This window comes from Gossypium arboreum, chromosome 2 (genome assembly GCF_025698485.1).
Source record: "Gossypium arboreum isolate Shixiya-1 chromosome 2, ASM2569848v2, whole genome shotgun sequence".
NCBI lineage: Eukaryota > Viridiplantae > Streptophyta > Magnoliopsida > Malvales > Malvaceae > Gossypium > Gossypium arboreum.
Window position 1 is genome coordinate 28,444,856 of NC_069071.1, and position 17,531 is coordinate 28,462,386.

The 17,531-nt window shown below is 33.2% G+C and overlaps 1 protein-coding gene across 1 annotated transcript; it reads right to left on the bottom strand.

Moving 5' to 3' along the window:
* Positions 1 to 905: 905 nt before the first annotated feature.
* On the bottom strand, positions 906 to 3,602 carry LOC108466410 (profilin-3-like). Its single transcript, XM_053020906.1, has 3 exons — positions 3,420 to 3,602; positions 2,541 to 2,678; positions 906 to 1,226 (listed from the first exon to the last, which is right to left on the bottom strand). The coding sequence occupies exons 1-3, from the start codon at positions 3,543 to 3,545 to the stop codon at positions 1,092 to 1,094; spliced, it is 399 nt and encodes a 132-aa protein (XP_052876866.1). The 5' UTR covers positions 3,546 to 3,602; the 3' UTR covers positions 906 to 1,091.
* Positions 3,603 to 17,531: the final 13,929 nt, after the last annotated feature.

Here is a 17,531-nt window from a genome sequence, read left to right on the forward strand (position 1 = left end):
TGTACTTTTCAAAAATTGGAAAATTAGTCTATGTACTTTTATTTTATAAAATTTAGTATTTCTACTTTTCAAATTTTAAAATTCAAGTTTAATTGTAACACTGTTAAATTTTTTATTAAATTTAAGTTAATTACAACATTATTTTTATTTACATGACTACTAAATGAGTATTTTTTTCAAAATACCACAACAATAAATTTTAAAAATTAATAATATTAATAATTAGAATTGAATTTTAAAATTTTAAAATAAATTAATAAAATTTCTTAAAAATAAAAATATAAGGAATAAATTCTAAATTTTTAAAAACCATGTAACAGAGTTTAACCTAGATTTGTGGGGAAGCAACGGAGGTATCATATATTAAAATAATAATTATTTAAATAATAAATTTTCCGTTGGTAATATAGCATCATTTAAACCATTATTTTAAAATTGACATCACTAATTTTTAATAAATGGATAAATATTAAAATTAAAATTTTGATTTTATGTGCAATTTAATACATTAATTTTAATTTGATAAAATTATACATACGAAATATTTATTATGATTTAAATATATATATATAAATTATTATTTTGATTAATTATACATATTTAAAAAATAAATATTTTTTTATTTTAAATAAATATAATTATTTTTCTATACGATTAATATAAAACATTTCCAAATACTTATAAACTAAACTTCAAACCTAACACAAAATGGATCGGGACAACCAGGCATGTAAACCACCAGACTCATTAACATTTTAAAAAATCACACCATACCAAACATCACACAAAAAAAAGGAAATCAAAATCCACCAATGTCATAATGTATTAGAGAGATCCAAGGAAAGTTTAGTTACTTGCAAAAATTTAAAAAAAAAAAAAAAAAGAAAAAAAAGAGAGCAAACTCATTTCTTAATAAACAAAAAGAATGGAATGGGAATGGGAGAAGAAAGAAAAAACCCCAGCATACAATAAATAATTTGTCTTTCACATGATTTATTATCATCAATCAACTCCAGAAAACTTTAAAGCCAACTGATGGCTATGGAAGAAAGATGGAAAGGTAAAAAAATGGGGGGAGGAGTGTTTGAGGCCTACATACCCTGATCAACAAGGTAATCACCCAACCTCTCAACAACCATGTTACACTGTCCCGGAGTCACTGGTTCATCATATATCCCGAAAATCAATGCTTGCCCTGTTTTCTTCACTGTTACGCCACCCGTGCCCTGCACCAATTTGGATACATGATTTTGTTTAGCTCCTCCCCAATCACCTTAAACTATAACTTGGAAATCTCATTCTACTGATTATGGAATTTCAGCTAAAGAACATAATATTATCTAAAAGATATTAAAAGGAAAAAAACATAACAGTTTGAATAGCAATTTTGGGATAACTTCTCCACACGAAATGGTCCCTGTCATTTTGCTTGTACTCAGCAATTCTATTATAAAAAAGCTTTTTAAAAGGTGGTGAGAGTTTGTTGCACATACTAAAACAAGAAAATGACGGACACTTGGGTTTACATCAAATAAAACTCGATCATAGCATAGCTAGACATTTGTTATGTATCCCAGTGAATAATCGAAAAATGCTTTAGGAAGAGGGTTAATTTATTTTGGGGGCTTGAACTTCCTAATGGTTCTCAAATGAAGGTTTGAATATTTTTGGGCCCAAGTTAGTACCTAAACTAAACAATTGTTTTTTTCTTTTTTCTTTTTTTTTACAATTAATCCCTAACCTTGACAATTGATCCTTGATTGGGGCTTATATATATATTGTTGGTTAAACTTTTGTCAAGGGAATATCAGAGACTAAGTCCAAAAGCAATATCTTATCCTTGTGGTTGGGATGTTTAGTGAGCAGCTTACTCATTGGAAGTGACTTAGCATATTAAGGTTGGACGAAATTATTGAGTTCTGGAAAAGGCCCTACTTAGGAAGACCATGGGATTTATGATTATTACATGCCATTTCCTAAGGTCCATAACAATGCATTACTGAGATTTCTGAAAAAAGAGGGAAATGGAGAAAGACCTCTTCTACGTGTTGAACCAGAGACTAAAATATTATTAAATCTTATTTCCATTTACGTGAAAGGAAATTGAGTATATACTAATAAAGGATTAATTAGATTAAGATAAATGTCAGATACGAATATATATCTAACACAAGTATATTTAATTTTGTTTTTCATGAATTTGGAGGTCATATTTTCATACACATATCCAAATGTGCTGGACAAAAGTAATTTAAGCAAAATAAAAACTTAGGTCAACATAAATTCCGAATGCTGGAATTTTGGTAGGGTAAGGCCATATTGTGACTCTTGTAGGAAGAATGTGTACAACGTAACTAAATACAAGCTTCAAACTTTACATGCTACTCGAGTCAAACATAAATATGGCTCTTAGTAGAGATTATTAGTGCCCAACATACGATAAATACTTTAAACCAAATAAGCTTAATACACATGAAATATATAGATCAGATTAATAGAATCAATGACAATCAATATTAAGAAAAAGAGCGATAACTGACCTTCTTCCCACGAACCACAGCTCCAGGCTCTCCCTGGATGACCATGTACTTGGCGCCACCAAGGTGCAGCCCAGTTGGTGCAAGGGACCCAGGTTCATCAAAATCTTTCATGATGGCAGTAATCTCTTCAGGCTTAAACTGCAAATAAAAACCCAAAAAGAAGGGGAGGGGGAAGAAAGAAAAGAAAATCCCAAGTTAAGTAGAAAAGTGAGGATTGCAAGAAAATATACTTGTACCCTCTGTTACTAGAACTTGTTATCTCCCCAACAATTTTTGAATTGGTACACACGTTTCCAATTTGACAAGGCTAACGATCAAATTCAGAAAATTAATGATCTCATTAGTATATAGTTTATTATAAATTATTGAGTAAAACAAATAATTCACAAGGTTCAAAATTTATTTTATAATTATTTTATATAAAGTCAAAAACTATATATAGAAATTCTAAAAATCAGTTTATGTTTCAATAAATATAATTAAATTCCTACTAAAGAAATCATAAAAGACTACCTTATCAAATTATATTTCATAAAAAAAACAAATTATGTTCAAAATTTTTTTCTCGTATCAAACCGATTAGGTGAAAGATAATGTTAATTCTGTCAATTAAGGCTAATATGGAGGCAACAAGAAAAAAATCAATTCTTTATACATAAAATCAAACAAAATAAAGATCTCAGAACAATCAAATACAACATTGTATTAATAAATCATAAGCAAATACATATGATTTACAAATTAAAAACGGATAATCACATTATGAAATCAACGTATTAAGATGAGAAATAAATGGATTAATCAACCATAGAAAGAAATAGATATGAATTAAGTAAGGAGATGAAAGATCGGAAACGAAGAAAATATTGAAAAATGTACCGTAGGAAAAGCGGAGCTCTGGGCCCAAACACTTCCATCGAGACCGAGAATAGCAGCGGAGGATAAATGATGGCCGTTCTCGATTTCACACATCAAGTGATCATCAACGTAAGTTTGCCACGACATTGTTGTTTGATGAATCAAATTTCTTTAGCGTCGATCGAATTTGAATAGAAAGAGGAAGGAAGCAGTATAAATAGGAGGGATTAGTGGTTTTAAAGGAACATGGAAAAAGTGGGACCCAAAGAAAAAGGATATAAAAGAGGGAGGAAGTGACGTGGTTGCTCCTGATTCTTGCCATCTCATCTGCGGGGATTTGTTCAAAAGGACCAATGAAGCTCATTCTAATGGGCCATCATTTTTAATCCTCAAATCATAAACTACATCTTAAGATTTTTTTTATAAAATAATATTAACTACAACTTAAACCCCGCAGGAGTTGTTTATAAAGTAATAAAATTTATTAATTAAATTTATGATAATTTTTATTATTTATATATCATGTAATGTAAATTTATAATATTTCTTTGTATTCTAAAATAAATTTTAATGTATATTATTATTGGTAAATGTCAAAATTAATAAAAATAAATATAATTGTTATGAAATAAATAGAACAAAGAACAAAAGAAATAAAATAAGACTATTTCTAGTAAACATTAGAGATCTAATGTATATTAAATTTATCTTGATCATGATAGATATCCATTAAATAATAAAATATTTATTAGCACACCCTCCATTGGTACATAACATGACTCATTAAAACATTACTAAAACAAGAACCTTGTGGGAAAAATAAATTCCTAGCAGAGGAAAAAATACATATATTTATAATACGCATAACATACTATTTCATTAAACATCTTACTAGAAAAACTCAATGGGACAAAACTTTGACTAAGGGAAAAAGAGTACTACCCGTATTTACTCTCCGGCCCTCATAATTATAACAAACTTTAATCATGATCCTTATATAATAACACATGTTCAAATCAAATCAATAAATATTTACGCAAATATATTGAACAATTTTCAAGGAATTTTTATATACTTCTAGCATTTTAAATCCTTCAATACTTTTAATATAAACTTCCAATATATGATTATTCATATAAAAGTCATAACAACAACCATTAGACGCGTGTTAAATCTTTCATGAACTGCTAGACTAATGAGATATCTAAATGTTTATTAAATCCACCATAAAATAATATTATATCTTCCCATAACCAATGCTAGGACTTAGCAAAAAACTTTATTTTTCTTATTTCGTTTTCGCAAACTTACTCATATATACCCCACTAGCATTATATCTTTACTCATATATACCCCACTAGCATTATATCTTTTACTGTTTGGACCATTAGTTCAAAAACTTCTCAAATCCAATTCTACTTGAATTACGTCTTTCCATTTTGGACAATTATTTCATGTCTATATTTCTCAACAATTTTACTTAAGACCTTCATTTTCTTTCATTATTTCAACAATACAATTGCCTACAAAATCGTTTTCGAAAAATTTTAATTTATTTTAGGGTTCCATATTTTCTCGTATTAACATAATTTATCAAAATTTCTTCATTTTCATTGTTTTCGTCTTCAATTTCAGGTACATGAATCTCTTTTGAAGTTTTAATAATTAGTTATGCCTTAGGTCTCTTCAAGAGCATCACTTCCACTATATGACCATATAGATTTATTATTTCTTTTGCAAGAATTTTTATCTTTGGAACCAATCGAACTACCACGCTTTAGGCTTGCATTACCTTCAATTAGTCTAACAAGTTGTCCTACTAAGACTTCAATTTAAATCAAAACATTAGTTGATATATAACACTTGGTTCATCAAGTTAGTAAATACATCTGACAGTAGATTGTAATAAAGTGAATCATCTTCTTGAACTTCTAGTTCAAATTACTTTTTATCAAGATGAAGATAATGATAATTCATTCCAAGTAATTTATCTTATCCCACTTTTATCATTTTTCTCCCCCTAATATTAGGAAAACTTGTCAAATCAAAGTTGCAACCACCAAATCATGTTGTAATTGGATCTCCAATTTATTCAACACATTTAATAATACAAGGAGACTCATAACTAATATATAATCTCAACATTCTTTGAATACCCATTTTTCCGTATTGTGGTGGAGCAAATTAAACATACCACATATTCAAAAATTCTAAAATGAGTTGTATTTGGCTCCTAACCAAAAGCTAATCGTAATGGAGAGTACTTATCACAACTTAGTGGCATGATGCACACAAGTGATCATGCATGTAAAATATCATATTTTTATACATATATACAAAACTTTTGTTCCTAAAAGATATGGTTTAACTATTAACCAGAGGCATTTACCTCATAAATTCTGCTAAGCCATTTTATATGTATAAACAACAGGCTTTTGCAATAGTAGTTATTCATACTGATAATTTAGCATACAATAGTTATTGAAAGCCTGAGTATTAAAGTCACCAACATTAGCAAGAATTGTCTCTATTGTATAATCTGGAAGTTTTGTTCTTAAGCAAATCATTAAATAAGTGATATCGCAAACCATAAGTAGCAATTTGATAACTCACATGTGATTATCTTGTAGATGCATCTTTAAAATAAGATTAAAAACTTCCCACTTTTCGGATAAATGGGCCTATATTTCTTTTAGAAATACAAGAGATCCAATCTCAATTTTTTCTAGTGAGGTTTAATATATATTCTTTAAAAACATGCAACACTTGATAAATAAAGAATCTTCAAGTTCTTTAATAATTATCCATGTAAATCCTTATCTAATCGCATCATTATTGATCGAGATGGTTTAACCGTTCATGCCAACTAATTAGTATATTTGGATAAGTAAACTTTCGGTTTATTTTCTTATGTGATTCAATCATACTAATATAGATAATAACCTAGAGAAAATATAGATAAAATTCATATAGATAGAAAATAATCTATCATCGATTCCAATAACATATCTTATGTACTTAATAGTAATTAGATAGTTCTAAAATTATACAAACAAATACTTTCTTTTCCATAGGCATATGCACAAAATTAAGCAAAGTGCATGAGCATATCATAAATGTACATCAATTAAAAAATAAAACATAGGATGGGGCTATTAATTTAAATTTCAATATCAATCTTATTATTCGTCTTCACATTATCTTCATTTTTCCACATCTGGTGGTGAGAAGAATTATTATGAGCACATCTTTTTATAATTATAGATCGACTTACCACATCCACATACAAGGTTATGTCTTTCAGATTTATTATGCATTACTCCATTCACTTCAAGGAATGAAATAGATCTAGTAGGATGGACTATACGATTTTTCATTTAATAGATAATTATTTTATTCAACCAAAAGTAAAATATGATATTAATTTAGAAGATATTTTAAAACTCTTTTCATAATATTACCACAACAAGAGCACATTTGAAGCATGAAAAGTTGAAAAAAGTTTTCTTTAAGAAGGTCTCATTAGTAATATTCTCCTACATAATTTTAATTGAAAACTTATCATAAATGTTGCTAAGTTATACTAACACACAATTTTAAAGCTTTACAACTTCAAATGCATTCAATCATAACTAACTTTAGATATGAGATCTTGCAACTTTAGGTGCATCTAATCATAAAAATATCATATTTTGATTGTCATATCTTTTTTTAAAAGTGTTCCACAATTTAAGTGGATCTTGCACATCAACCCTTAATGGGGATGTTGACAAAGGAAGATAACGGAGATATACATAGTTAATAGTTAATAGTTAATTTAATAATTAATCAAGTCTTTAGGCATAAGAGTCATGTATTCAATAATCGAATATTTCTTTTTATCCTTTTCAAAATCAAAACAGACATATATTCATAGCAATGCTGATTCATACTAAATATTATCTTTTCCCCATTCACAATCCCAATATGAAATCCATTACAATGAATGTCTTTAGAAGAGTATGCATTAACTATCACAAATTTTGTTCCTTTAGATATAGATATATTAACTCTTCTAGAGCTTTCAACTAGTTTCATACTACCAAATAATTAGCTCTTCTAGAGCTTTTAACTAATTTTTTACTACTGATCTATCGTATTTATATATGTCAAATTAAGCTTTTTGTCCAAAAGAGTTTATTCTTAAGTATTTTACAATTTTTTTATCGTATTTCTTTAATTATTAAAGTTCATGTTCAATTTTAGTTTTTTATTGCATTTTCACACTTTTGGGAATAAAATGACAAGTTTATGTCATTAGGAACTTAATATTTGAATTAAGTTGGCTTTAGGCACCCCGCCGATGTGAACTGTAGACACTCAATTTTGCCCGGCCCATTTTAGTATTTAAAATAATAAACCCCAAAAAAATAAAAATAAAACAAAGTCCAAGTCCAGTACAAAATTACAAACATATAATTTGGCCCAATCGGAATGGCCCATTCCTTGAAAAGATTTAAGGTCCATCTATAAGCTTGACTCATATGGAAATATAATCTTTAAGGATATGCAATCTTAGTTATGATATGCAATCTTAGATATGATATGATATGATATGCAATCTTGAAGATATGATTTTGTAATCTTGGAGATTTAATTTGTAGATATCTTTTAATCTTAACCGTTGATGTAATTGATCTGTACCGTTGGATTTGGGGAGGCTCAACTATAAATAGAGGCCTCTCCCTTCATTGTAAATCACTTGAGTTTTGGGAAGCAATAAGAATTCTTGAGAGCATTCACTCAAATTTCTCTCCCTCTTGCGTTCTTACTCTCTGTGGTTTGTTCTTATTTTATTCTTCGTCTATCATAGTTTTTCAACCTTTTTTTATATTTTAATTTCTTCATTTTTCAAATATGTATATTTATTCCTATCTTTTATACATTTGTTATGTATTTTATATATTTTAATATTTAACCTTTTATATAGTTTATTTTCAAATATATATTTTCTATGCATGTATATATATTATATTATCATTTCATGAATTTTGAACTATTGCATTATATTTTTATAATTTTTAAATGTTCTATTTATTCATTTTTTAGTGTATGTCATTTATCTTATTTGTGCATAGTTTCATTTTTTTATATGCTATGTTTAATTATTTCTTTTATGTGCTATTTTATGATATATATATTGTTGTATAATTTTTGCATGTATTATGTTTTTCTTTTAGTTTACTCATGTTTTTATTTGTTTATTATCTTATGTTTACCCTAGTATTTTTTTTCCCATTAAGCGTATGTTCATGTTATTTAGTTTTGTCTTAATGATATTATTTATGTTTGTATGGAAATGTTAGAATATTTTGTACATCTATGCTTCATGATGCATTAATATGTCATCCTAAAACGTCATTTAAAATAATACTCCAAGGTTTTTTAAAAAAAAAATAAAAGGCAATGCTTGATGTTTGGAAACTTGAGAAAGGAAGTGCCCTAACTTCTTGGGTTGCGACTTTTCTCGTTGAATTGAATAGTCAAGCACCCTTCTAAGTGATTTTCGTTTTCAAAACTTAAACAATTATTTGAGATTTCAAAACATAGTGTCCTAACTTCTTGGATATGGTGTTTTGTTGTTTGAGATAAAATTTTCAAATCTGAGCTTAGTTTCAAAGGTTTTAAAATGTTGCGTCCTAACTTACTGGATGTGATGTTTTGACTCGTTTGAAATAAGTGAGCCTTAATTTTCAAAATTGAGACATTCTAATTAAAAGAGGTTTGCATATTAAAACTTTCAAATTTCCGACATTAAAGACACTTGATAATCAATTAAGTACCAATTTTTGGGTGTTATGAGGGTGCTAACCCTTCCTCGTATGTAACCGACTCCCGAATCCGTTTTCTCGACTTTCGTAAACCAAAATTAATGTTTTAAAACAAAACATTTTATAAGGTGATCCAATCACACCTAAAAAGATTGCTGGCGACTCCCGTTTTCGTTTTTCTTAAAGTCGATTCCCATTGTCTAAAACTCGATTTAAAAATGGTCTCGATAGCTTGGCGACTCCGCTGGGGACTCCATAAGAGAGTCAAGCCGTGTAATTGATTATCTCTTGTCTTAATGTCGGAAATTAAAAATTTTAAAATCTAATCCTCTTTGCATTACATGTGTTTGTATTATTGCATGTGTTGCTATATTCTGATGCGCATTACATTTGCATGACCGTTGTGGTCACACCCTTAAGTGGGAGTGAGAAACTACGCCTTCGTGAGGTTTTCGCCTCCGTGCAGGATAGTGGATCACTTTCGGGATACATCCGTACCTATGGTTTCGTGAGATTTTCATCTCCGTGTAGCCATAGGGAAATGTATTCCCCTGAGCTGAACTCGATTCAAATGAGCCTATAATGGGTGAGAATCAAGGAATCTGCTGGTTCAGGTACCTCAAACTTTAGAACCAACCTCATATAGAAAAACCGTAGGAGCCCAACTTGGTTAGAGTTAAACTTTAGATATTACCCTTATAAATTATCGTTGAGATTTATTGATATCATGTGATACTAAATATTTCTTTTCTTTTGTTCGCATGTCATTTTGCATTTACAAAGGTATCGATTCACGGTCAGTTTCTAAGTTAGGAAGTTTTATTATGGAGAACGGACTTCTTGATAGAGTGGAGGGCAACGCTAACGTCCATAGATGGTCTGAGCAAACTCAACTAGAAAAGGGGGACAATATAACTATGGGATATGTGTTGGAGCTATCAGGTTATACTCGTATTAGTGTCACACAGAATAATCTCCAAGAGCTTAAGAAAATTTGGGATCAGTGGGGAAATGAGACCAAACAGTTATTCTACGATAGTTACGGAGACTTACCTTACTTGCTCGATGTTCAGGTAGATGAGCACTTGTTCCGAGCCCTTGCTCAGTTTTGGAACCCAGCCTACAGTTGTTTCACTTTTGGAGAAGTAAACTTGGTACCTACCGTGGAGGAGTACATTACCTTACTTCGTTGTCCCAGGTTTCAGAGTGATAGGATCTATTCTCGAGCTGCTTGTGTCCCTACCTTTTGGAAGAAATTAATGACTATTACTGGGATGAGCGAGCAGTGGATCATGACCAGAATTAAAGAGAAGGGTGAGTGCAAGTGCATTTCGTGGGATGCTTTAAAAGATCTGATTTTGATACACCCCGATGAGACGAAGAAGGTAGATGTTTTTGCCTTAAGTTTGTATGGACTGATGGTTTTCCCTAGGGCTTTAGGATATGTGGACGAGGCAACCACGAATCTTTTTCATTGACTCAGTAAAAAGGTCACTTCCGTCCCTGTGATTTTGGCAGAGACATTCAGGTCCTTAGGTGCATGTAGGAGGGCTGGTGCAGACAGGTTTGTTGGTTGTGCTTAGTTACTTTTAGCTTGGTTCTACAGTCACTTCCGATTGATAGATAGAGTGGTCTGTCGAGTCTTCTTCGATGATTACTCCCCGTTGAAGGATATAACAGCTTCAACTAGGAGATTTGATGTTCCTAAAAAAATTGGATAGCGCTACTTCAGAACTTGCAGTTAAAGGATGTGGAGTGGAGGGCTCCATGGATGATTCCTGGTGAGATTCTTTACCGATGCAGCAGTTTTGATTGGGTTCCTTTATTGGGAATTTGGGGTGCCATTAGTTATGCCCCTTTACTTGTGTTGAGGCAACATGGATTGAGACAGTTCATACCGGCAACTTACGATTTGGTTCAGAGTGAGTTCATGTATAGAGGAGCTGACTACAAGAGGAAGGTCAGTGAGATCTCTAGTGCTTGGAACAAGACTTGTCGATTAAAGGGAGTAGTTATTAGCCCTGCTACGACTCCGGAGTACATCGAGTGGAGAGGTAGAAGGATTAATGATAACATCCCTAAGCCAAATGTGGAAGGAGCTCGACCGATAGAGGAATATTTGCAAGTGATGCCCTCAGAGTTAGAAATTATGAAGCAAGAGTTCGAGAGAAAGAACTTAGAGCTTGAGAAAAGGATAGCAAAGCTTGAAGAAGAAAAGATATACTTGAGCTTAGACGTCGACGTTCAAAAGATGGAGGTCGAGAAAGAGAGGAAAAAAAAGACAAAGATCGAGATGATTTGAAAGAGCATTACAAAAAGGCACAAGTATCCTTGAAGAGAGTGAGAATAGGGGGTCTTCAGATCAGTTGCAGAAAGAGGTCCAAGAGGAAAAAGCTAAAGCCGAGTATTGAGAGAGGAAGTTCCAAGAGATACAGTCGCATAATTTAGCATTAGAGGAAGAAAATAAAGGGTTGAAGACCAAGGTAACTAAGCTTGGAAGATCCCTTCGTTGGCATCAAAATCATGATCCTACGGTCGAGTTAAAAGAGCTAAAAAGTAAGGTGGAAGATTTGGAAGTGGCATTGCATGATGGTGAACTTTGGATTGAGCAGCTCGAAGTGTGAGAAGATTATCTAAAAGGAGAGCTTCATCAGTCTAGAGGACAGGTTAGAGAAAGGGATCACGTCATTGGTGAAGCCGTAGCCCAGATTCGAGAGGTTGTTGAATATGTATAAGATTTGGCAATATGAGCTGATGTATTGAGTCTAATGTACGGATCGTCGTCGGATATAGGAGGAGAGTTAGCCCTTTTATTAGATAGAGTTAAAACTTTGGGCATTAGGGCGAAAGCGTATTTGTAATCTGTTTATATGTAAAGATATTCTTTTTCTAAATAAAGTTTTCTAAATGAGATTGAATCGAGATCGATACCTTTTGCATTCATTTGCATCTTATAGCATTTCATTGCATCATTTGCATTCAAAATTATAAAAAGACCCTAATTAGTTAAAGTTATTAAAAAGAGAAAAAAGAGAGAGAGAGAGAGAAGAGGGTCACGGCTGAGTGAAAAAGAAGTTGAATGGGAATTAACGACGTTCCCTTACATATCCCCGACTTTTGTGTCAGGAGGGATAGCTTACCCGGAGAAGGGGGTGTTTGGAAATGAAAACCATCCCATCAATGTCATACATGAGGAAGGAACTGAATAAAGAAACCTTGAGAGCATTCGCCCTTACGAACAGGGAAGTTCTTTAAACAATTGGACTGCAGAAGAACTTCCTGTAATCTTTAGGAATTTTACGGAGTAATATTCAGAATACTCTTGTTGCTCTAAAGCCTAGGAGTAATGAGATTTCTTTTGAGAAGTGGGCTCATGTTCAGACATTTTTATTTTCAATAAAACATATTTTTATTATTTATCTAAGTAAATATTATTTCATTCTGATTCTTTTGACCTTTGACATTCTTTATAAATTTTCATTTTATATAAATAGTCATTCTTGAATTCCTTGTATATTCTTTTGTGTGCCTATCATAGATCCCTAGATATCAATGACACGGGCAACAATACTACAGATTCAGAGTTCCTTTTGAGTGCGATATGTGTTTATAGGAATCTCAGTACTTTGAAGGTGACAAAAATTGTGACTTGTTTCTGAATTTGTTGAAAATGGCTTTTACCCCATGAAGTGGTGGTAGGAAATATAGCCTTAGAGGAAGGAAAGATTGCGAAATTGGAATTAGCTGAGGAGACAAAATAAGACCTTGTTAAGACTATTATGGGAATTCAAAAATGTGGTCCAACGATGCATGCAGGAGGATTTGCAATTGCCAGGATAAACATGAGGTTTTGGGGCACTATTGGTCCACCATGGAAAGGGATTGCATCAGTTGTACAATGAATGCCAAATTTAAAGGAGTCAAGACTTATGGGGCATGTATGTTATGGGCCCAAGCTTATCAAAAGTTTCAAGCTGAAAATGACTCATCTTTGTGGACGTCAACTACTCCATTAAGAGGGGGAGATAGCTTCATATGCCAATATTACAAAGTCAAAAGTCATCCATTTCCAAAAAAAAAAAAGATTATATATAACTGCACAATACCAAAAGTTTGCAGTCTTTTCAAAGATAATGCAACATACCACAGTACAACAAAGGTTGCCAAAAGAAAAGAAAAAGAAGAAAAAACAAATTACAGAAGATGACCGAGACTGGTAAAAATTGGCATAAGAAATTACCGTCCACTCTCTATGCTTACGCTGGGGCAAACACCTTCAATTCCAGTTGTTTCAAAGGTTCCAACCATCATCCTTAGAATGGGTGCATTGTTTGGCTTTCCTGAGCAGTCTGATGTGCCATCAACAGCTGTGATGATTAGCTCCAAGCGGTGGCCATTGATTTCCAGCTATGGGGCATCAGGCCGTACACAGTCCCTGAAGCTTAAAATGATAGATTCTTTCTTCAAAATTAGTTTCTGACAAAGTGGATGACGGTATCATGAAGGAAGCTCTCTTAGACTTCTATACAAGTTCAGGGAAGAGGAAACCTGATCAAATCATTATTTTCAGGGATGGAGTTAGCGAGTCTTAATTCAAACAAGTTTTGATCAAGTTATTGAGGCTTGCAAGTTCCTTGACGAGAAGTGGAACCCTAAAGATTGTGGTTATTATTGTACGAAAAACCATCATACCAAGTTTTTTCAGCAAGGATCTCCTGACAATGTGCTACATGGTACTATCATTGACAACAAAGTATGTCATCCAAAGAACAATGATTTTTACCTTGGTACCCATGCTGGAATGATTAAAATCACAAGACAGACCCACTATCATGTTCTCTTAGACCAGGCTGGGTTTTCGGCTGATGATCTGCAAGAGTTTGTTCATTCTCTATCCTATATGTATCAAAGGAGCACCACAGCCATATTTGTTGTGGCTCCTATTTGCTACGCTAATTTGGCAGCTTCACAGTTGGGGGCAATTTATGAAAATTAGGGATGCTTCAGAAACATCATCGAGTCATGGTGGGATGTATGTTCCGGAGTAATCCTGCACCTCGACTTTCGAGTTGAAGGATAAAGTCAAGAACTTCATTCTTATCTGCGAGAATCATTGAACCATCTTTTGTAGGGTTTGACAAACAACAGCCAGGATTGCTGCTGGGGCAATCCCTTTCTCATGGGTTTATGAATCAAGATTTTTCCTCCAAGCTTTGATGGAGTCAATAATTGAATACCTCCAGTAAACTTAACTTGAAAGTATTCATCCTAAGCAAATGTACCAAGAATGGATGACACAGACTTATGACAAAGAAGGTTCGTCCAAAAGAATTTCATAAAGGAAACCTTGTGCTGAAAGAGATCCTTCCCATGCAAAAGGATGCTGAATTAGGAAGGGCCATATGTTGCGAAGAGGGCTTTCTCTAGAGGTGCACTGATTTTGACAAGAAATGAATAGGAAGAATTTATCTGATCTAGTGAATTCGGACTCAGTCAAGGAGTACTTTGTCTGAAGGAAAAGGGAAGCCAAGGTGAAAACCCGCAAAGGGCACTTTGAGACTTCTATTTCAAAAAAAAAGGAACAAAGAAAAGAAAAAGAAAAAATAATAATAAAAATAAAAAAGAGAAAAAAGAAAAATGGAGAGGCCAAGGTGAGGGTTTTGAGTTGAAATCCCGAAAGGGCAGCTCAAATTTGGAAAGTCATGCAGTGACCTTGCTATACCAGATTCGAAGAGAAGTGAAGTATATCGAGGCATCAACGAATTACTTTGGATCTTTTAAACACATGTTGAACTTAAGAAAGTCTTCATGGAGCTGGTGTATAGACGCTCAAGCGGCGATATCTGGGGCATTTGATTTCTGTCCTATTTACTATCTTTGGATTCTTTTTCTTCGCAAAGATATGTTCTCAAGTTAATCTTTTTGTATTCCTTCCAATAATTTGTCCAAATCTAATTATCCTCAGGATCAATTTATTTGTCTCCCATTATTCATAAAGCATGTTGCATTGAAATAATGATAGATGAACTAAAATATCTTCACAAATGAAGTTTTGCATATTACTCTGGAAATTTCTAGATAATACAAGAAACTGAAACAAGACAATTGTTTAAGGAATTCCCATATGTGAGGGTCGGATGTACTCGGGGAAACTGAAATTTCTTCTTCAGTCTAAATGATGATTGAACAAATCAAACGATTCGATCCTAGGAGAGGATCATCTTACAGACATTTTCAGCGGGTCATAGCATTTGAAGAATGGTACAAACCCACAAGTTGAGTTGGAATGAGTGATAAACTTCGATGAAGGAATGAGTGATCCGAAATAGGAATCATTTTCATAACGTTTTACATTATAACATGTCTAATTAGGAGAATTTGACTCACTTCAATCATAGCATCCTAATTATTAGGCATGAACTCATATGCATTCTACAGGTTATGTCTTTTATGGGACAATGTAGATCAAAGAAACAAGATTTGGCACCCCTGTGTTTATAGGGAACAGATCGAAGATAGCAGATCTGACATTCCTGTGCTTACAGCGAAGCAGATCGAAGATTTCAGCATGGCATCCTTGTGTTTATAGGGAACAAGTTGAAGATAGCAGATTTGGCATCCCTGTGTTTATAAGGAACAGATCGAAGATAATAGATCTGACACTCCTATGCTTACAGCAAAGCTGATCGAGGATTTCAGCATGGCATCCCTGTGTTTATAGGGAACAAGTTGAAGATAGTAGATTTGGCATCTCTGTGCTTATAGGGAACAGATCGAAGATAACAGATCTGACACTCCTATGCTTACAGCGAAGCAGATCGAGGATTTCAGCATGGCATCCTTGTGTTTATAGGGAACAAGTTGAAGATAGCAGATTTGGCATCTCTGTATTGTCAGAGAGCAGATCGAAGATACCAGATTTGGCATCTCTGTATTGGCGGAGAGCAGATCGAAGACATAGCTGATTTGGCTTTCACGTGTTTACGTTGAAGCAAATCTAAGATGATTTGGCATCTTTGTATTGTCAGAGAACAAATCGAAGTCTGCCATCTCCACTTCGACGGAGGGCAGACACATAGCAGATCCAACCTTCAGATGTTTATACTGAAGTAGATCTAAGATGGTTTGGCATCCTTGTGCTTACAAGGAGCAAATCGAAGACATAGCTGATTTGGCTTTCATGTGCTTACGTTGAAACAAATCTAAGATGATTTGGCATCTCTGTATTGTCAGAGAACAAATCGAAGTCTGGCATCTCTTTGACGGAGTGCAGACACATAGCAGATCCAAACTTCAAATGTTTATACTGAAGTAGATCCAAGATGGTTTGGCATCCTTGTGCTTACAAGGAGCAAATCGAAGACATAGCTGATTTGGCTTTCACGTGCGTACGTTGAAGCAAATCTAAGATGATTTGGCATCTCTGTATTGTCAGAGAACAAATCGAAGTCTGGCATCTCCACTTCGACGGAGGGCAGACACATAGCAGATCCAACCTTCAGATGTTTATACTGAAGCAGATCCAAGATAATTTGGCATCCTTGTGCTTACAAGGAGCAAATCGAAGACATAGCTGATTTGGCTTTCACGTGCTTACGTTAAAGCAAATCTATGATGATTTGGCATCTCTGTATTGCCAGGGAACAAATCGAAAAAGCAGATTTGGCGTCTTTGTGTTCGACGGAGAGCAGATCGAAGATATCAACATGACAGTTATGAGTTTGCAAGGAGTAGATTGAAGAAGCAAATTTAGCGTCCCTGTATTAGACGGGGAGCAGATAAAAGATAACAGATTTGACGTCTCTGTATTAGACGGGGAGCAGATCAAAGATAGCAGATATCGCCTTCCTGAGTTGCATTGAAGCAGATTGAAGCCGTCAAGAGGCCATTTAAAGAAGATCAAGGATCAAGAACTCAAGACTTCGGCGAGCCCGGCAAAATTGGTCTTTATAGTCTTTGCTCTATTCTGTTACAACAATGAGCAAAGAGGGCAAATATGAGACACTCAATTTTGCCCGGCCCATTTCAATATTTAAAATAATAAACCCCAAAAAAATAAAAATAAAACAAAGTCCAAGTCCAGTACAAAATTACAAACATATAATTTGGCCCAATCGGAATGGCCCATTACTTGAAAAGATTTAAGGTCCATCTGTAAGCTTGACTCATATGGAAATATAATCTTTAAGGATATGCAATCTTAGATATGATTTGTAATCTTAGATATGATATGATATGATATGCAATCTTGAAGATATGATTTTGTAATCTTGGAGGTTTAAGTTGTAGATATCCTTTAATCTTAACCGTTGATGTAATTGAT